Genomic DNA, 21,895 nt, shown 5'->3' with positions numbered 1-21,895 from the left:
GATTTTCATGGGGAAAAATCCCTGTAAAGAAATAAAAAGGTTTCTAATTGTGTTACAGCTGCGTAACATGTAAACCCTCCACAGGATATCTTCGTTTCCTCCGCATAATGACACAAAACAGCCGTTGGATTATTCCTGGTATTTCTCACAGGTTTTATATTGGTCCCTGATGTAAATGCCACCAGTAACAGCTCGATTATTTCCCTTCAGAGCTCCTCCACTTCTTCCAGCGTGTGGCTGAGAATCACATCGTGACCCTGAAACTTGAAGTATCCAACAAATTTCTTCTTCTGCAGCATCAGAGGGAACCACAGTATATCATCGGCCCACATCTGACTGAAAGGAATTTTGTCACGTTCGAACCACTGGGGCCTCATTTCTAGAAAACAAAAGAAAAAATAATTAGACCTCCGGAGAATGAAATAGCATTTTATCATCTGCCTTCAGATATCATCTGCCTTTTCACTGTCATTTCTTAGTTACTGTCCAGAGAATGGAGAGAATTATTATTAAATCAATTCAAGTTGTTTTAGGACCTCAATCCTAAGTAGACAACAGACATCTGTATTACAGTAGTGCAGATAACACTTGCACTCATTTCCTGCCTTATCTTATCTGTTTTATACAAAACAAAACTTTTATATGATAAGCTGTTAAAATCAAACACTTAATGTTATTTGATGTGCCTTAAAATGCTCATAAGTGTGCTGAAATAATTATTGTCACTAAAATTACTCTTTTTAGAATTTTTCTAGTCAAAGATTAGAGAGAAAAAACTCCACCATATTCATTCATTCTTTCTTAACCTTAAGAAGATGATAGAAATGGTTGGATCTTTATTTTTTTTTTAATTTAATGGCTTGACTAGACTATTCTTGACTAAACAAACCTCATACTTAATTAATCCCCCAATTGGTTATTAGTATTTTCCAACTTTAATTTCTGTCTTGTTAAATCAGTGTTAAAACCACATTACACAATTTCCCTTAACTTCACCACATTTCAGTTAAGCTTTTTTCCCTCTACTTATTACTTCACCTCCTGACTGTTTGACTTCTTTTACCCTCCAGACTCTTTGGTTCACTGCTAATGCCTGAACGCTCGAGGAGCTGAGGTTTGCCGAGCGCCTCCAGACTTCACCTTGCTGACCTTGGCTAAATTGCCTGGAAAGACATCCTTGCAAGTTCTTCCTGCTAAGGGCATCAACTCTTCTTTGTTTATTTACAATCTTTACCACTGAGAGCACAATTATAGATTTTTCTTTCCACTTCACAAATATACTACACACGCTCCTACTTCTGTGTATCTCACACAAAACAGTCAAATAGTCAAACAAAATCCAACACAGGATACGACTGGTTTAGACAATTGCAGACCCGTTTCCAGACTTCTACTAATTTCTAAAATAACTCGCAAAACTACTGCTTACCAGCTTACCAGCTTTTTCAGCTGGTTGAGGGACATTGTACTTAAAAAAAGTATACCAGTGACCAGACCAAACCAACAAACATATTATTGATCTGGTATTTCTGGCACTGCTCTCAAATTTAATAATAGTTATTTGACAGAGACTTCAAAATTCATAATAACTTTGTCTTTATCTTCTCTTTTCCCATGTGACATCTCTCAAAGCTCCACCCTTGTACCATTTCTGCTTTCATTACATATTTCATGTTTTAGAGATCTCATATTTCTTACTGCTGCTCATCTGATAATATGTAGCTATACTTTCCTATTACACCTATCAACCAGTTTTCACTGTCATTACCGACTGAGTGTCTTTAAGTATCTCAAAACTGAGGCCCATGTGTTCAGGCCTGACAGCTTCTTTAAGGAGATCGGTCATTAGCCCTGCAACATCAAATAATCTGTGAGGAGTTTTGCAGTTATTTTGACCAGCATTTGAATTTTGAACCTCAGCTCTCTAGCCTCATGTACTCATTTCTTTCAAATAAGAAACATCACTAAAATCAAACCTTTATTGTAACCTTCTGCTTTGAACACACACTCCAATCTTCTGTCTGCTGTAAGTTATTGTACCTTACCTTTGATTTGCACTACTCAGGGAGGACCGAGTAGTGCAAATCAAAAACCACAAAGTGCTTGCACATCACGCCTATTCCTATTCTTGCTATCATAAACCTTGCATGGAACGCAAACGCCATGAAACCCCCCCAGTGACGCCTGACTCTAGTTATTAGAAGAATTTGGCTTCAATTGCTTTGCTCAGACTGCTTGTTTCACTTTTAATTTTGCTGGAAAAATATAAAACTAGAAGAGCCTGCAAAACAAAGCCCCCTGAAGATGTCAGGAGGAGGTCAAATGCTTTTCACAGACTTCATAGAACTCTTAACTATGAACATCTGCTCCAGTACTGCGCAATTATTAGCTATATTATAGTTTTCCTTGCTACTTAACATTTCTACTCAACTCCATTTAAAAAGCTTCTTTCGGCTGCTCACTTATTATTAAGGGGTCACCAAAGTGGATGGATTTGCATATTCAACAAATTTGATTTTATAAAACCTTTAAAATATTATTTTCAATAAGAAATGTGACAGATATGAAAAACGAACTGTTGATATAAGTTTGGGTCAAACATCACTTTAACAGTAAGTTACAAAAAATGGTTTATATCACGTTATTAGGACTCAATTATATTTATTATAAATATATTAAAATATAAAATATTTTCGTGCCAAACTGTTAGGCACTGTGCAACAAACAATCTTTGCATCTCCTCTCATAGGACACCATTATCTGAAACGTATAGGCAACAGTGAACTAAAATTCACCACCCCAAGCTCTCTCCTTCCTCTCATTTCAACCACTTTCAAACTATGATACCACTGGATTTCTTCATTTTTCAGTGTGGTGCAGCGGATGTGATACCATCGGATTCTGTCGGTTCTCCATTATATGTGTCGGCTCTGAAAACATGGACATCAAGTAGCTGCGTTTCTCCCACAAATTCAAATTTGATATTTCCGATCTTGTCGAGTGCATCCACCGTGAGACCACTTTCTTCTTCCAGCTCTCTGAAAGGAAAAAAACATCAAATAAATGATTAATTACGTGGGTCTTAAAAATAAGCTCACCGTAGACGTCACACGGGCACTAAAAGCAACTAAAAATGGCAAAGTAATGATATCGGTGGTTCTAGGACACAATCTATTTGTGGCATTTGCTTTACCCTCTACACAAAACATTTTAAGATTATTAAAAAAAATTAGTATGAGAGTGAAAGGTCTGGATAAGAGCTTGTGGGCTGAACATTGAGATCGGGGTCAAAGTGTTGTTGCAAACTGCAGAGGGTAGTAAAATATGCCAAAATAGCATGTTCAGGTTGACTGAATGTCAAATTTGTAGTACTTTTATTCTCTCCCATATTTATTTAAAAAGTAACTAACCATGAACTTACCATTAATACACTAATATGTGACGTGCTTTCTAATAAAAATGTGTCGTCAGAGAAGAAATTAATATAAGAGCTTTGTCGCTTTCTATGAAGGTGTGGCAGGGCGTGGTCTGCGGTGCCGCTGCAGAGGAGGCGGACGCACCTGAGCGGCATCCGCAATCACGCCTCGCCGGCATAAAGAGTTTGTACTGGGTCCTGTCAGTTCCTGTTTTGATGATGTGCTTGGCTGGTGGCTGGAAAGCTGCAGCCGTGTGTGTCATCATTCATTTACAGAATGTTAAATCTTGGTAAAGGTACACTTGATACATATCTTACTCATCACAAGAGCTTCAGAGATAAGAACTGTTAGGGGCAGGGATGACGACTTTTAAAAGACTGAAAAAAAATTCAGATTTTCTGGAACGATGCAGTAGCTCTTTTTGTTTTATTTTCAGGGGATTCATCCCAATCATAAAAAAAAAAAACCAACAACTGCAAAAATTATGCATTAGCAGCATCCAAGAAAACACTCCACATTAAAAGCTGCTGGTAGATGAGAGCAGCAAGTGAATTTTAACGTTCCTTTCACAGAATATTATACATTACACTCAACATATTAACAGACACTAATTTATATGATTAGGACTATTAATTACAAACTGCAGTTTTCCTCTTTTTCTTTTTCTTTAATCAATCACACTTTTTAAAAGAAGCTCTTTTGTCTAGCAATATTCTCAGTCACAGCACGTTATCTAAGGGTCCTCATTTTAGCTTTTTAGTCCCCAGTACTCAAGCCAAACACAACCTTAAGTTCCCTTCACTAAAAGAAATGTTTTGATTGGTGTTGGCCTATTCACTGACCAGGACTTATTAAATGGAAGGAGTGAAGCTAGGATTGAGAAGTGGGTTAAGATGATTTTCAGTATTGCCCTTACCTGACCATTACATGAAGAACTAAGTGTTTCTAACTCAGTCTTGTTACCCATTGCATCCAAATATCCTAAACACAAAGCTGGTCTCACTACGTGTTTAAGGAAAAACGGCTTGAGAACTCGCCCGATAGCTTTTTGGGGGTTTCCTTCCTTTGCTTTGAAACAAATTTCCTGCAGATGATTGATCACAGATTGTCCAGACTTCACATTAATGTGTTTCCCCCCACACACTTACAGAGTACTCAAAACATATCAAACTCCCTCTTTTTCAGTCGTTTTCTTAACCCTTGCACAACATTGGTACTTTGCTGTTGCATACAAACAGAGTTTCGTCTTAAAATCCCAAACCCAGTGTTATGTTTTGTCATATGTTTTTAATGGTTCATGTTAAAGCTATAAGTGTATTGATACCCTGGCAGATATCAAAGTGGATATTGATGTGATAATATGGACTGCGAAACTGATTAAACTAGATTTAGAACTACTTTAGATAAAACCACAAGGGCTATAAAAATTACACCTGTAAAACCCTGAAAGATGCTTTGTGTTTGCAGAAATTTGTGCCCCCCCCCAAAAAAACAAAAACCCAACTAGAAAAACAAACAAACAAACAAAAAACATAGTTGCACATCCAAACGTGCTGTGGTGGGGATTCAAGAAAATAGTTTGAGATGATTTAAGCTTTGGGATGAAGCATATTATCCTGATGGACGGAGTCATTAGAACATGAGCACACCGTGGTGCATAAATGGATGGACATGGTCATCAACAATATTCAGGTAGGCTGGTAGCATTTAGATGATTAGAATTTAGATCAGGGGTGTCAAACTCAAATACACAGTGGGCCAAAATTCAAAACTGGAAAAAAGTCGCGGGCTAACGTTAATATTTATTGAAATATATTTATTCCTCCAGATATAAGAATGAATCTTTTCTTATGGACTCAAACAAGTTTTGCTGAAAAACTGAATGTGGAACAAGCAAAGCTTAATACTAACCAATATATATATTAGCTGTATAATACCAGTAGGCCAGCTCTAATAGTAATTTGGTATGGCTTCGCGGGCCAAATGTAATTAGGCTGCGGGCCAAATTTGGCCCGCGGGCCAGAGTTTGACACCTATGATTTAGATGATGTTCAGCTGGTACTAAGGTGCCAAAAAAATATCCCCACACATTAAACCAATACTGCCCTGATACAAGGCAGAATGGGTCCATGCTTTCCTGTAGTTTACAACAAATTCTGACCCCATGATCTGAGTGTCACAGTCAAAATTGAGACTCAGACCATTTGACATTTTTCCAGTCTTCTATTGTCCAATTTTGGTCCCCATGAGAATCGTAGCTTCCCAATTAGTTTCGTCACACTTAAGACCACTTCATTTCAAAATCATTTAAATCGTGAGTCTATTTTTATTATAATTATTATTTTTTTAATATAAAAAATGTCGAACGCAACTAAACTTGCCTCCTAGCAGCGTCCTCAATGGTTTCTCCAGGCTGAACTTTGCCCCCAAACCCGTTCCACTTTCCAGCACCAAAGCCCCTCTTCTTCATACCCAGTAGCACTCTGCCCGGCTGGACAATGAGCACAAGGGTCAGCAGCTTGGAGCTCAACATCTCGCCTGAGTGTGGAGGTAAAGAAATCTGATGTTAAACTAACGCAATGCATCTCCACTGTGCTGCACAGTAAGCGTAATCAGCTGCACACTCCGCTGTGTGCTAACATGGTTACCTGCTAAGTAAAACTGTGCTAGCGTATTGAAAAAAGGAATTTTTTTCTCAGCGGTGGCCGAAAGAAAAAAGACGAAAAACTGCTTATAAAAACAGTATACTTTGAGTTCAACAACTCCCGCGTGCAGCTGCAGATCGGTTGTCACGTGATGTGCTGATACGTAAGAGCGTGGATGAGTACGATTGACGTAAACTCAGCTCACCGGGTCCATCGCTTTCTTGCTAGATCGGTTAACCGTGGTTACCATGAAATGTGTTCGACTAGAAACTGCAGCTGGTTAATGCTGCAGTTACAGCACGTGTTATCTCACGATAACCCAACAACAAATGGAGGTTATCAGTAATTTATTGATTGATTATTTTTATTTTGTTAATATAACAAAAACTGCTTCTAAAAGCTTCGTTATGTCTCTGATGGTTCTCAGTCATCCAGGCCTTAGAAGCGTATTTACTTGCTTTCATTTCTTATTATTACTAATAGTCTATAGACTATTAGTAATAATAAGAAAAGCAATAATACTTAAATGCACTTTAGTCATGCCTTACAAAAAAAGATTCCATCTGAAATCTGTAAAATTTAAGGTTCAGTTTACCATTCAAAAACTGAAGAACATTTTCCAATCTAAAATTGCAACAAATCATCTTTGTGGCCCATATTATTATTACAAGTTTATAGAGAAACCCAACCAGATAAACAACTGAATAAATAAAGGAAAATGGATGAATGGCTGAACTATAGAGAATCTGGAGAACTATCTGCATGTAAAGATCATTACTGACAGTCTCCCGGCCCTCAACTGAATCTACATTTAACAGCATACAACATTCCATAATGTGAAATCACTGCAGGGGAAATGAAGAAATGCCACTTCGTCTCCTGTACTTGGAGTACTTGGATGTCATGGTACTTGCCTCAGCTGGTAGCTCCATATGTTTTGATTTGGTAAAGTTTTACATCAGATGCTCTTCCTGACAGAACCCCCAAAGAGAGTGGAATCGAATTGGTGACCTTGGTGAGCCAATGTGTTATTCGCCAATCAAACTCTCCAAAGCGTTTTGGAAAGCATTTGTGCTTTACATATGCTGCAATCTATTCCATTAGGGGAGGCCTCGTCTGTCTTTGACAGTGTCACACCTTCTGCACATATTACAGCACTGTAATAAGAGTCTGGCTTAATATAGCCTGCCTGTTTTCCACACATTAAAAGATTTTGTACACAGTAAAAAAATAAATAAAGAAATGTGACCTAGGATTTCTCAGTATTGTATAAACTTAAAACAAATGGAAAAATAAATTAGGCACATTAGCTTCAATCTGTCCCAGATAGGAACACTTGTTGTGTACATGTTTTGCAGTAAGGGGACGTATATAGGCACGCACCTAACGATTTTGCCCTTAACCAATGAGGAGGGGGGGCTCGTGTATTTCGACGCAAGCGCAGTTCAGCATGCGGTACACGTGACTGCGCAATGTAATAACAATGTGGATGTTTTCCTTGCAGAGGAGATATCTGCACTTCTCGTTGTGTTTGATGAAGAAACTGAAGGGTAAGACGCCAGCGGAGCAGCGCTGGCTCCGACGGCAGCTTAAAGACCCGTATGTCAAAGCTTCCCAGGTCCAAAACTTTCGATGCAGGAGCGCCTTCAAGCTTCTAGAGATAGATGACAAGTTCAGGCTCTTACAACCTGGATACACTGTGGTGGACTGCGGAGCTGCTCCTGGAGCCTGGAGCCAGGTGGCAGTCCAGAGGGTCAATTCAGGTGTGACAGGTGAGAGGACAGGTGAGATCACACAGGTTTGTGGGAGGGGCGCCATGATATGATTGTTACGACGTTTAACCTAGAGTTTGTGCTTTTGCTAAGACTGTATGTCAGGGACGACTTTGAGCCCAACCTTACAATATTTTGTCCGATTTTTCCCTATTGCGTAGCGGTTCTGTAGTTTTCCAAGCGTAAAGTATTGTGGCTCATGCCTAATTTTCCTAATAAGATTATATAGGCATCATAAAATGTCATATTGATTGATTTCGTTTTTAAATATCTGCAGTGTGGTTTGAATATTAGCATTCAGAAACCGAAGCTGCTCTTAATATCCATCATGTCGGCGTTTATTCCTAGTGATGCAGATTGATGGGAAGAGTCTGCACTACATTTACCACACAAACAAAAAGCAGTGCTCTGCAAAAAACAGAAGCAGATGTGATAGACTGTGATGTATTACCAAGCTGAAAGTTATTGAAGCCTATGGCAGATGCATTAATAAAAGCAGAAAATTCACAAAAGAAACGTGTATTGATGATAATATAGAACATGTGCTATTATAATTTGATATAATTATGTGTTATTATAATTATCAAATGAGTTGTCTTGCTTCTCTAGTTGATCGTGCAAGGAAATAGACTGGCTTTTATATCCAGACTTGTCTTTCTTGTAGCTCAGCCTTAAATAACAGAAAAAATAAGCTTGTAAATTAAAGTCACTATCTTTCCTATTACCTTAGATCCAGAGTTGCCTCGTGGTATGGTTGTTGGCATTGATTTGCTGAACATACCGCCTCTGGATGGTGCTCACTTCCTGTCCAATTGCGATGTCACAGACCCTGCCACACATGCCAAGCTGTTGGAGCTTCTTCCCCACGGCAAGGCTCATGTCATCCTGAGCGACATGGCACCCAATGCCAGCGGTTTCAGAGAGATGGACCACGAGAAACTCATCACAATGTGTTTGTCTTTGATAGACTTGGCTGAGAAAATTTTACAGCCCCAGGGTTCTCTTCTTTGTAAATACTGGGACGGGATCCTTGCTCATAAACTGCAGGAAACGCTCTCAAGTGTGTTCAGTAGTGTTCGGACTTTAAAGCCAGATTCCAGCAGAAAAGACTCAGCTGAACGATATTTCCTTGCTAGAATGTACAGAAGGCCAATAAAGTGATGTTTAATTATGGAGTGTGTGCTCCGTTCAGTCTGAGCATGACGAAGGGGCTCTCTTAGTGGCTGTCATCAAAAGATGGCACTGTTGAGGCATCGGTAAGGCTGACTGCTCCAGGCACAGAAGCAAACACATTAAACACTGTGATGCTGGCTTTTAAGCCCTGCAAACTTAACACAGCAGCAGTGAATCAGTAATATGTAAACCTATGCAAGAATCAGTTTGATATCCCTCAAGAGCCCAATGCAGTGCTTCTCTGAAGTTATTGTTTGCCCCAAGTGTTTGTTCTACACACTCAGACTGGTATTTGCTTTGTTACAGAAAGTCATCTACCAGTGGTGCTTATGCTAATAATTTGCACTGCCAGCCATGTAGAAATATGTAATAATTCTCTCACCGAGAGCTCACAGAGAGGGAAAACTAATACATAAGAGTCAAACACAGTATGACTAACTGGAAGTGGGATGCTACTCAAGTGTTATTGGGTTCTGACAGTGAAAACATGTCCATTTCCTGTGAAAATGTGATAAGCACAGTCATTTCAGTTTTTCTTTTTTTTCTTTCTTTCATATTTTCACAGATCTCCTTTAAATCACTGAGGTGAACACTTTCATTTGTTTTTATTTTTTAGTACAACTGGTCATGAAATAAAAGCACATTTTGTAGTCGTATAGTGTCACAGTCTTGTCCTGACTTGAAGCGCCATTCACCAGAGCCAGATGCATATACGATATCTTTATCTTCTCTTCCCGTCTTAGTGCATTCGTTTTCATGTACAAGCAACTATCATTTTTGGAGGGCATTTTATGCTTTTAGTCCAGTGACAGAAATAGATTGGGAATGACTTGCCACAAAGGTCTCCAGCTGGACACGTACTTGGGATGTTGCTTTACCCTTTGGCCAAAAGGGCTCTGTCATGTACAAATGAGTGAATAACAATGAAATGCAACCAAGCGCAGAGGTTCAAAGGAGAAGGAGTTATTTCAGGCACCCCTGGTTCTAAAAGGAAAAATCTCCATTCATTTTATAAACAGAGATGCAATTTGCTGAATACTTCTACAGCTCGTATGTCTTTCATGGTTAAATAAATCAGTATAAATCAGTATAAAAGATAATTTGTGGGTGGATTTGTAACAAGTCTACCATAAAAATAAAGTTCTTTAAATTTGCTTTTAAAGGTATAGTAATCCTTAGTACTGCAGTCAAAGCGAATCCAGTTTCTAGAGAGATAAACAGCCTAAAGAGGCTCTCTTATGGTTTTGGGTAGAAATGTTTGGAAGTTAGTAATTTACAACAGTTGAGTAATGAGGTCAAAGATGCATAACATTTAGAGGATGTGCATGTTGCTTTTTAGATTTTAAATTTGTGCAAAAATGTTGAGCCACCTCATATTTCCTAATGTTTTGCTAGAAAAATCTCAAATGGGGGCAATGATTTATTTTTTTCCTGATTTTTATTTTTTATTTATTTTTTCCTGGTGTGTCTGGTCAAGTTCTTTTCTACTTTGGCATACCTCAGTCTTTTCTCCCTATTTTCCTTTCTTAAGAAGGAATTCACATCAGTCACCCTTCCACCAAGACCATTTGTGATGAAGATTCAGCGAACAGTAGATGGATCAAATGAAGGACCATGTGCAATCTGCTGTAGTTTGCTTTTTAGGCCTGACACTTCTTTTGTCCTCTACTTGTCCAGTTTCCAATTTTTTTTTAAAAGAACATAACACACACCCTGCCAAGATGTGACATTTTTAGCTAATAGTTTTTTGGGAATCGCCTTGATGGTCAGAAAATAGTATTTTTTTTTTTTTCAAACTGTTTTATCTTTGGCAAGAAATGGGAACCAATTATGTTTTGTTGACAGGTTGTTGGTAACAAATTACCCAAAGATACATTTTCAAATGGATTATTTGCTTACTGTTATGTGTATGCACAACACTGGTTCATCCACTGATTTTGGTTTCTTTGGTGCTTAAATGATTTATAGGTCAGTGCTTTGGCTTAACAAACAAACAAAACAAGACAAAAGAAACCTGGTGAGGTGCAAAGACGGGACTGAGAATGAGTGAAGAAACCAGCCAATGTCCAAAGAAAGAAAACTAAAAGGCCTTAAAGACCTTCAGAAAGAAAGAAGAACTAATGCAGAAACAAAACTACTTCAATGAAAACACACAAAAAAAGAATAGCTTCCCTGGAGGAAAAAAAAGAAAGAGGCGTGGCTCAAGTCTGAATGTAATTTTACTGAATATGAATATTCTGTTAAATTTCATTTTTGCCTTTTTTCCCCAAATGTGTTTAATGCTGAATGTATATCTGAATATATCTATGTCACAAACGGTAACTGAAAATATTTTATTCCTTATGAAAATACAATATAATAAATGACTCACAAGCTGTTCTTGTTTTGAAATCAGTTTAGTCCTAAATTGTTTTTTTTTTCAAAGTCTGATCCTGCCATAAAAAGAAAATTAAAATCCTAATCGAGCTCAAATTTGCATTTATGCAGCAAAGAAAGAGATTGCTCACATGAATAAATTAATATGGCTGCTATCTGGCCTCTCTGTCTCAGGAGTGATGAGTAATACAGTGTGAACTGAAACATTCATGCCTCTTGGTAAAATTAACTGCATAGAAGGGAGACTGACCCCTAAAGATGATTGCTTAGAATGAACAGGAGCAGCCATGCCTGTTGATGAAGCTGATCGTGCAAGATGTGAACAGATGACCAATTTTACTTCTCATTACTTGTTGATTATTCAACCCTTTGCTATTTAGATTTAAATTATTTCAGAATTACTGTGGGATTTATGTAAATTCCATTGGACTCGAGTGTTTCGGCTCAGGATAAATGATGATTCATTCACAGGCTAATTCATTCTTCCCTGGACAGCTGCAGGTATCGTTGTAAATAATAGTAAATGAAGAGAGGAAAACAGAAAGCCACAAATTTTGATATTCAGATCTGTCTGCTGAGATGTGGTAATTACCTTTACAGTCTGCCACGTAACACCAGTTTTAACTTCTTTGGTTTGTTATTGCTGCAAAGGATTATATGAACTTTACTTTTCATAAAAAGTATTCTATCCTTAGCAGGTCTCAAAATCTGGATCATTTAATCTCAGATGAACTCCAAAACATGACATATTATAAAACAAAAACAAAGCCAAAATGCAGAATGTGTGAAAAGCTACAACTCTAAGTACATTCCAACGTCCTTTAGCAGCATCTATTGTAGATTTCTGGTGTGATTGGGATTATTATCCTGTTTACTTTAGTATACAGAGGAGTTCATGGTCAGCTCAGTGAGTACAATGTGCCTAGTTCATATGGCTGCAAAACAAGCCTAAATCATCATCCCTTGACCACCGTGCTTGACAGGTGGCACAAAGTATTTTTATTTTTATTTTTTTTGCCTATGCTTTGTGTTTGGTTTTTATCTAAATGTGATGCTGTGCATTAGGTCCATATATCTTCATGTTGGTCTCATCTGTCCAAAGGACATTGTTCAAGTAGTCTTGTGGTTTGTTTAGATGCAACTTTGCAAACCTTTGTCATGTTGCCATGTTCTTTTTAGATAGAAGTGGGTTTCTCCTGGCAAACAAGAAACACTTGCCAAGTCTTTCTAATTGTACTGTCATGGACTCTAACATTTAGCATGCTATCTGAGGCTTGTAGAGTCTTAGATGTAGCTCAAGGTTTTTTGTAATTTCTTTAAGAATTGCACGTTCTGACCTTGGGGTGAATTTGCTTGGGTGTCCACTCCTGGAAAGATTAGCATCTGTCTGGAATGTTTTGTACCTGTGAATAATCTTTCTCACTGTAGAAGCAATAGGCTTCAAATTGTTTGGAAATGGCCTTATAACCCTTCCCAGATTGACAGGATGCAACAAGCGCTTCTTTCAGATCAGCGCTGATGTATTTCCTCCTTGGTATTGTAATAATACACACCTGAATAGTCCAGACCAGCAAACTGGCAAAACGTCTGATTTACAGACACTTGCTCATGATCAATTAATCAACTTCATTTTATAATTACCACCTGGCTGCTACTAACCCTGTTAATTCCCACGGAAGCAATAAGGGTCTACTAAGTTTTTTTTTTACATACTTCTTCTGTGTTTTGGTTTAGTTTTTATTAAATAATGAATCTGTATAATACATGTTTTATTTTTAATCTCAGGTTGTATTTAAGACCTACTAAAGACCAGATATTTCTTTTATTATGTCTTGATATGTAAACCTTATAATTTATGCTTTTTACCTTGACTGTAAGACAAGAAGTAAAAGTACTACTGACAAGTTGCTGAGATTTTGTTGAAAAGGCAGAAGAATATAATTAACAGCTATTCAGTGTCATCCTAATCAGGAATTAATTTGAAATTTCTTACCTTTCTTACATTATAAATAAAAATGTGTTCACATGAATAATAAATACATTTAAGCCTATGTAATCTGATGTTATTTACTCTGGTGGCAAAAGAATGCAGAGGACCGCCAATTAGAAAAGCCCTCAAATGATTTGAAAAGAGAATTGATCTCTTACCAAACAGATTTTTTTGGAAAAACGGTTTAAAAAAAAACAAACTCTGAATCTTTCTGGAAAAAAGACCTCCTTTTTGAATTTTTCTCTGTCCCACTAATAAAAACAAACATTGCCTCTAATATTAACACAGTGGAACTCTCAAATTGGCAGGAAATTAAAGAAATGGAAATATCTTTTCTAACCATCGTGCCTTTCATTCCCTTGGCTGACCTGAGTTGCCAAAATGAATTGCTCGTCTGACAACATTCATCATTCCCAGTGCCTGTCCCTGAATGTTAGCAGACTGAGCCAAGCAGGCATTCACTGACGTAAAGTAATGAATACTATTATGATGATAATTTCATACCATCTTCACAGGGGGAAAAAAAGAATCTGAAATCTTAGGGCTGTATGAAGACCGCAACTCTTTTTTTTTTTTTTACTGGAAACTCTTTTAGTTCATGATGGCAAGCCATTTAATATAATGGAAATTTTCTGGTAAACAAGCGTGTTTCTAAGAATACGTGGGAGGGAAAATATTCTCTTCAGACATCATTTTTATAGTGCCTCATTGCCTCTCAGACAACTGTAAAAAAAACAAAACAAAACACAAAAACTTACAGGTATTTTGTGTCTTTTTCCCTGGCATTGTTATACAAAAGGACACATATCAGTGAACAATCTTGATCTTTGCTCATCGGGGGCTGCAGCAGCCCTGCAGAAAAATGTCAGGAACATTATTGCAAACGGGGTGAAGGTTGGATGTGGTACGAGGGTTAAAGACACTGAGGATAAACAAAGCACGGTGTACATTTGTAACCCCATATCTACTGACATTTACGGGGCAGAGCGGAAAAGGGAAACCGAGAGATAAAAACTTTGAACTAACTTTGTGTTAAGATTTTTGCAAGTGTGGATGTTTTCTGGTGATTTGTCACACTGGGTTAGTAAACTAATGTGTGATAAAAGAGTGCAGAGAAGAAGAAGATGGTGATCAAATATTGTTGTCACGGTCCTATTAATAAGCTGTTGTTTGTGTTTTCAATTCTTATCTTTTTTCTTCTTATTTCCTTGTGTATTTGAGGGTGTTTGCCATTTTTATGTTCCCACTGTCTTTGTCTTGCTGGTTTTATAGGTGAATTTAATGATGGAGTACAGACATATGGTCCAGAAAACTGACCTCCTAAATCCTTCTCCTAATCACTTTTCCTTGACCTCAGTGGAAAATGTCATGAAAAGGTGGGAAACTGAATTTATAAGAGCTTAGGAAATGTGAAGTATGTGGACAATCTGACTGCACTTGCACTAGACTTCTTAACAATGTGATGATGAATGTCTGTCCTTTTGAAACTAGAATGTCCAGAAGATGAACTTACAAAAAATGAAATTGCAAATTGCAGAAAAAGTAAAGTATTGCCTAAAAAAATAAAATATATTCATTTTTGAAATGAAATATTTTGTGCTGGAGACTGATCCAGGGTAACCCCTTTCCACCTTTTTGTTGAAGATTTCTGTCCACAAAATAAAATTCCCTGCTCCCCTTCACCGCCTATCCAAGATAACCCAAAGTTCACTTTATGATAATCCTAGAGACTGAAAATACAGGAATGGACATGACTAATGCCAACTGAACTATAGCAAAATGCAAAACCACTTTGATCAGTTAATGTAGCTCATAATATTGATTTAGAGAGCTTCTATAATGCAAGATCATTTCTTGATAAGAAGCAGATTTCTTCACAGCACTGTATTGTTTGTAGTTAACCTTTAATCTGTTCCAATGAGGGATCCTTCCTTATTATTTAGAGAAATCAAACAATTATGGCTGTCAGAGAGATTTTTCCAGGTCACTTCACTCGGTTAGTAGTGTCCCTCTGCAAATTTAATCATCTGACTGCACCCTTGGTCTCCCTTTCAGTTTACTTCTTGTTTTACTTTGAAGATTAGTTCCTCATTTGGCTTCTTTGTTTTTACTTCCCAACTTTTTTCCACCCTTGTTGTGTCTGATTACCTTTTCTTCATTAGTCTGTGTCTGTTCTGTTGTCAGCTTCCTTGTTAGGATTCTCACTTTCAGCATTCATGTCTTCATTTGGCTCTTTATATGCTTTGTACCTTTTATGCGTTTAATCCCCCCCCAATAGTTATCAAAGTGCCTTTTCGTACCTACTATTCTGTCTTGGTTGTTTGTCTGTGCTTGATCAACATTATTACTACAATATGCCAATTGTGTTTATGCTTTGAATATTACATAATGTCCACATCTTCCAGTAACATAATGTCTGCACTACTGTTGCACTTACTGCTTTTTATAGGCAGCACTCTGTAAACTGATAACTGCAACATTTACTCTAAGAGGTCTGAGCTGATGAAACATTATGTTAAAAAATGGCTGCTCTTAAAAAAATACGCCCTTTGACGTTTAGATTTAAACCCACTGGAGCTCTGGAATAATAATGCTTCATTATTACCGTCAGCTATCTTTTGAAGACTGAACACCACTTATCAGTCTTTGCAAACACTTCAAGCATTTGAAATGGTTAGATCTTAACACCAAGTTCCCCATGAATCAGCTAAAGAGTACACGTGATTTGATTTCCTTCGGTTTTTCTTTGTGAAGCCCTCCTCCGTGTCTAATCGCTTTGTATCATTTAAAACCTTTCAGCTTTGCTAAAATAGGAGGTTAATAATGGTTCTAAAAATAACATATACAATATATATTTAACACATATTAAATTATAAAAAAAAAAATATAGGACTTTTAACTCTGGCATGAAAAGTCAAAATAACAAACATCAAAGACCAGACTAGTTCGATCAGGTACATCGCTGGAATATCTGTTGACTAAAGGTCACACAGTTGAAATATGACTCAGAATGTTGCATTAGACTGTAAATCCTCTCTTTCTTCCCTGATCTCCAAATCCCACTGTAGAACATCTCTGGTATACTCAAACCCAAGAAATATCTCACATCTCTTGGCAGTGTTAATATTAATTTAACTGAAAAACAATATCAATCATTGCTCTTTTAAATAGTAATTGTGATTTATTTAATATTGAACAAATGTCTTTTCCTGAATGATCCTAGTCTTAAATCAGTTTTAAATCAGCATTCTGCCCAGATCCTTGAAATGTAGTCAAGCGAATATGATTTTTTTAGGAGTAAATTTATTATGATATTGGGAATGTTGGTGGATTTCCAGACCAATGTTGGAGAAAAATCCAAAACGACTTCATTCTTCTTTGGCAAGTATTTGGTACAATGTGTGCTTTTTGTCATGCTGCATAATCCATTTTCACTTAAAATTAAGCTTATTTCTGTTATAAGATGCAAAAATACCACTGAAACCATGATACTCACACCACCGTGTTTCATTGCTGCGACACAGTAATACCACTGGTATGCAGTGTTTTCCTTTATCCAAACACAGTGCTTTTCATTTTAAAAATAAAACTTTAATTTTGGCTTCATCCACCCACAAACATTGTTTCAGCAGCCTTCTGGCTTGTCCTCGTGATTAGCAAACTGTAGATAGGCAGCAGTGTTCTTTTTGAGGAGTGCTCGATTTCTCCTTGCAGCCATGCCAAGGACACCATTGTTGTTCAGTGTTCTCCTGATGGTGGACTTGTGAGCATGGACAGTGGCCAGTGTTAGATAGGATTTATTAGAAATTACCTTTTTGACTTTCAGGGCTATCACACGTCTTGCTCTTGGAGCAATCTTTGTTGGTTCTGTAGAGGTTGATACTGTTTTTGAATCTCAATCATTTGCACACAGTGTGTCTGACTGTGAATTTGAGTCATGATCAGCACATTGTGGTTTGTTTCCCCTGAAGAACTCATAAATCTTCTTTTGTTCATGATAATAATTCACTTCAAATATGTATTGTGAGGATAAGACTTTCATAGATCCTGGTTCTTTGCATAAAACCAGTGCACACACTCATGACTGATTGTTATTCTACTGACTGAGACCACCGGATTCTTATTTCTCTTGCAGTTTTACTGCATATCCTCAGGAACCACATATTTTTTTTCCTTCTCCCCTCTGTAAAAACAGTTAATGTCTTAAACAAATATATGGCTAAGTGCAATATTTTCTTTGGTTCAGTTGAGTTCTTTTATTTTAATTTCATTGGATGTGTTAAACTCAGGTAGTTTTGGGTAATTATTTATACAGAAATATCAACTTTAGTTTTTTTTTTTTTTCAATTGGAAGAAATGTCACAGGAAATATATATGGCCAGATCTGATGTGGGGACATAGTCATAAAATCCTCAGTCTACTACTCTGAGTGTTGTTGGACCGATGATTATTGGACCACAGGCTACACAAATATACTTTATTTTAACTAACATGTTGTTTTTATGTCATAATTTTCCATATTCCCCAATTTGATATTTTAGAAACAAATAATTTTTGCTGCAGAATCCTTATGCTGCATCAACATTGTTTTAGAATATGCAACAAAAGAAAGAAAAGCTGCTGTGAAAATGTAAACAAAATCTGATTGAACATAGAGCACTGAGCATTGAACATATGAAATTCAAATGCTTACACTGAAAAAATGAACCATTTAAAGAACAATAAGTTAATTTTGAATTTGATGGCAAGAACATGTCTTTAAAAAGTTGGGTCAGTGCCATCTTTACCACAGAGTACCATCCTCTTTTCTTTTAACAACACTCCACAAATGCCCGAGAACCGAAAAGATCTGTTTCTGGGCTTTTGGGAGGAGAACGTTGTCTCATTCTCATCTCATATAGGAGTCTAGCAGCTAAAGAGTCCTAGATCTTCTTTGTTGTATTTTTCATTTCATGCTGTATCAAATGCTTCCAGCCTACACGCAGGCCAGTTTAGAACCTGGACTCTTCTACTATGAAGCTACACTGTTGTAATATATGCAGTATGCATTTTAGCATTGTCTTGGTGAAATACCCAAGGCCTTTGATGAAAAAATCTCATCTGGATGAAAGCATCCGTTACCCTAAGACCAGTACATACTGATAGTGCCTTTCAAGATGCGGGGGTTGCCAATAGGCACTAATGCACCCCTATACCAACAGAGATGCAGCACCGATAACAGTCTAGATGGTCCCTCTTCTCTTTTGTCAGAAGAATGTGGCACTTATATTTTCTCCCTAAAATGTTCCTCAGCCCTTGCCTGTTTTTAATGCAGTCCCACCTGAAGGCATCTAATATTTATTTTTGGCCTTGTCCCTTGCACTCAGAGATTTCTCCGGATTCTCAGAATCTTTTTATGATATTGTTTACTATATATGATGAGATATTCAAAGTCTTGTTTTGTGTTCTGAAATTGTTTTCCAAGCTATAGACGCAGTTTTGTTTTTTTTTGCTGATCGGTGAACCTCTGCCTCTCTATGATGCTATTTTTATACCCAGTCATGTTACCAACCAATTGCCAGTTGCAAAATGTTCTTCGAGCTGTTTCTTTTTAGTGCCACTTACTTTTCCACCCTTGTGTTGCTAGTTAACTTATTCGTATTTTATTAACATATTTTAACATATTATTAACACATTTAATCTATGTCTCAGGCAGCATAACAGCTTTTTGGAATTAAGATTGTAAGTAGCAACTCTCCATAAACAACAGAATTATGAAATCCAAGTTTAAATGTTGTTTTCTTTTCCATTTAATTAACTTACCATGGGACAGGTGCGGATCTATCTTCTGGGGATCTTGTAGCCAGTCTGCTTGCTGGTGAGCAGACAAATGAGAAAATACAACTGGGATTGAAGACTGGGTTAAAGACAGATGGTGCAATGGCAAATTGTATGACATCTTACTTCATGTAACTGTGACCAGACAGAGGCACTTAATTTATTTTAATTCCAGCTTATGAAATATAAGAGGAGCTGCTTTGAACAGATTTATTACACCACGCTTTGTTGCTTGCAGATACACATTTTCTCGCAGCTGGTGAATATTGTTTCATTTAATGCTGAAAAATGTTTCAGTAGATCGGGCAACATTCCCATTGTGTTAAAGCTTATGTAAGTCTGCTTAGCGGTAGTTATATAAATGAAGAATGTTTATCAAATCTGAGCCTTTGAAGTAAAGTTCATCCATTTAGCAACTCAGGTAATGACTATAAGCCCACTGGATTACTTAGTAAGTGAGAGATGAAGCAAGGGGATCTTCTGGAGTGGGCATGCTCATTAATTTTTCTAGAGATGCTGAAGGCAGGACTTCACGTGGTTGTACAGTGAGCGCCCCTTGGGTTCATGTCAGCGCTGCACTGAGAGCTGGTTGTACAACCAGAGGCGCTGTGTTGGGTTTTGTTTTTCTCATGTAGAATGAAAAACAGGTCCGATGAGGTGTCTGCCGGCTCCAGCAGTGCTCTACTGGTTGTTATGGTCGACTTGTCTCATTTCTGGAAGGTGCAAAACTTCACCTATTGGGGGAGTTGTCATTCTATCAGCAGGAGAGGAAGATAACACTTTTGGCAAGGCATCTAACATTCTCTCAGAGAGGAGAGCAGCAGGAGGTTGATGAATGTAGAGGAAAAACATGTCCTCATTGTTATGCAAGAAGACTGAATTATAGTTGTTATAGATACTGCATTTGGTTGATTCAAGCTGTGAATTTAAATATTCATATAATTTGCAATGATCTTGTGTTAACTTGAAGCACTATCCAATTTCAGGACAGTGCATCAGTATCAGTGTTGAGATACAATAAGCTATGAGAATAAACATTGCATCACTGATACACGGATACAGAAGCTAAAATCCAGGCTATTATTTATGTTTTACTCACTTTTCTTTTCTTTTTAATTATTTGGTGCATATGTTTTTCTGCAGTATCCCACAGATTTTAATCCAGTGTTTGTCTCCAAAATAATCAGCTGGGATTTAAGAGGGAATTTTGTGTGTTTATAGTGGATGTTGTGGGATGTTTCTTGTTTTGCCTTAATGCCACAGGAACTTGCAAAAAAGGCTTTGAAGTGAACTGTATAGGAGGCTGCTAATGAAACCCTCATCTCCATGTGAGTGCTTTGAGAAACAACAAGGGAAAGATGTCTCACGTTAGCTTATTTCTCTATTTGACATGTTTGAAAAAACGAATATTCAAGAATACTACATTGATTCAATCGGTATGAAAACTACCAAAGAAATAAGTTCCCTAAAAGATGGATGCATGTGGCAACCAAGGTCGCGTCAGGTTGTTGGTCAGGAGGCGGAGAGAGGTGAGGGGTGGCCTGATGAGGCAACGAGCAGCAGCTGAGTCCCATTAACTCTCCATATCTGTCCCCGTCCTTCAGCACAGTTACAACCTATTCCCACTGCTTCGCCATATGGTGGCTTCATCTTTTGCTGTATGGGCTTTATTTCATGAAAATAATCTTTTGCTGCCGTCCTCCTCTTTTCATTTCTTTTCAGGTGCAGGAGAGGCTCAGCAGGAGACGTTTCGAAAACTTCTCCAATTGTGACAAGACTCGCCTGCCCCTGCAGGATGAGCAATCCTTTTGTTTCCCATTTTATTGTTCTGATTTTGTTTCAGAATTGCTCTATCATCCATTTTCCTCAGCTCGCTGGTAAATGAATGAACCTCTCTTGCTATGTCCTTTGGTTGGGAGAAATGAAAGAGGAAAGAAAGAGCAAGAGTTCAGGAAAAAGAAAGAAAAACCTCCCTCTGGTGTTTTGGGCTTGTTGCTGTGCGCCTCTTTTCCTGGGGGCATCATAGTAGTTTTACTAGGTTTGGCTTAGGTTGCTGAGTTGAGTTGGAATGGAATAAGATTAAACTGGAAAAGAAGAGTATGGGGAAAGGGCAGCTGAGTGATTTTTTTTTTTTTTTTTTTTTTAGCTTCTGTGCACATGAGTTTAAGAAGACTGATGCTTAGTTTCAAGTTCATACTAATTCTATTCCCTGTACTTTATGCTCCCTCACAGTGTAGACACTGTTATTGTAGAGACTGATTTTGCACACTTTAACAAAATATCAGTGCTTCTCAGCATTTTTACTGTCAAACTATGTTGAATGTGACTCAAACGCCAACTTTGCAAAGCAACTGAGAATTAAACATCAAAATACTGTCTACAAAACTTCAGTTACTTTTTTGTTTTTGTTTTTGCACGACTTCTTTTTGAGGTGTTTCACCACCACCCACAGTGTTTTATGTCTTCTTCAGTTGGAGCTCTTCCATTTGCTTTGTGTGGGAGAATATTCGGTATCGACTGCACTCAAATCTACTGTATTTAGTAGGCATGATGTCTCTTTTGAATATTCTTTATTTTGTTATTTCTGTGGTAGGGATTCAGTGTCATTATGCAGTATGGATTTTTGGGGCACAACCTTATGCATCATTGCCTGTGTTATACTTTATTGCACACCTGGAGTCTGAGTCATTTGTTCAATCTTCCTAC

At 37.5% G+C, this 21,895-nt stretch overlaps 2 protein-coding genes across 4 annotated transcripts; one reads left to right on the top strand and one right to left on the bottom strand.

Moving 5' to 3' along the window:
- Positions 1-69: 69 nt before the first annotated feature.
- Positions 70-6,313, bottom strand: nudt1 (nudix (nucleoside diphosphate linked moiety X)-type motif 1). The gene is made up of 4 exons (XM_076883342.1): positions 6,065-6,313; positions 5,794-5,954; positions 2,893-3,034; positions 70-379 (listed from the first exon to the last, which is right to left on the bottom strand). The coding sequence occupies exons 2-4, from the start codon at positions 5,947-5,949 to the stop codon at positions 207-209; spliced, it is 471 nt and encodes a 156-aa protein (XP_076739457.1). The 5' UTR covers positions 5,950-5,954; positions 6,065-6,313; the 3' UTR covers positions 70-206.
- On the top strand, positions 5,851-9,662 carry mrm2 (mitochondrial rRNA methyltransferase 2). 3 transcript variants are annotated; one of them, XM_076883341.1, is made up of 3 exons: positions 5,851-5,966; positions 7,566-7,845; positions 8,564-9,662. In XM_076883341.1, the coding sequence occupies exons 2-3, from the start codon at positions 7,596-7,598 to the stop codon at positions 8,992-8,994; spliced, it is 681 nt and encodes a 226-aa protein (XP_076739456.1). In that variant the 5' UTR covers positions 5,851-5,966; positions 7,566-7,595; the 3' UTR covers positions 8,995-9,662. The 3 variants fall into 3 exon arrangements, with proteins under 3 accessions (XP_076739456.1, XP_004552288.1, XP_004552289.1); XM_004552231.2 differs by lacking the exon at positions 5,851-5,966 and having other exon boundaries at positions 7,461-7,845; XM_004552232.2 differs by lacking the exon at positions 5,851-5,966 and having other exon boundaries at positions 7,462-7,833.
- The last annotated feature ends 12,233 nt before the right edge of the window (positions 9,663-21,895 follow it).

Source organism: Maylandia zebra, linkage group LG4 (assembly GCF_041146795.1).
Source record: "Maylandia zebra isolate NMK-2024a linkage group LG4, Mzebra_GT3a, whole genome shotgun sequence".
Taxonomy (NCBI): domain Eukaryota; kingdom Metazoa; phylum Chordata; class Actinopteri; order Cichliformes; family Cichlidae; genus Maylandia; species Maylandia zebra.
Note: the sequence above shows the minus strand (reverse complement) of the source record. Positions and strands in the feature narration are given on the sequence as shown.

Bases quoted from the DNA above. Each gene is read 5' to 3' on its own strand.
- nudt1 (XM_076883342.1), bottom strand. From the start codon at position 5,949: ATGTTGAGCTCCAAGCTGCTGACCCTTGTGCTCATTGTCCAGCCGGGC. The intron at 3,035-5,793 runs GTTTAGTTGCGT...CCTTTCAGAGAG, and splicing joins AGGACGCTGCTAGGAGGCAA to CTGGAAGAAGAAAGTGGTCT. The intron at 380-2,892 runs GTATCACATCCG...TTTGTTTTCTAG, and splicing joins AGAACCGACAGAATCCGATG to AAATGAGGCCCCAGTGGTTC.
- mrm2 (XM_004552231.2), top strand. From the start codon at position 7,545: ATGTGGATGTTTTCCTTGCAGAGGAGATATCTGCACTTCTCGTTGTGT. The intron at 7,846-8,563 runs GTGAGATCACAC...CTATTACCTTAG, and splicing joins TGTGACAGGTGAGAGGACAG to ATCCAGAGTTGCCTCGTGGT.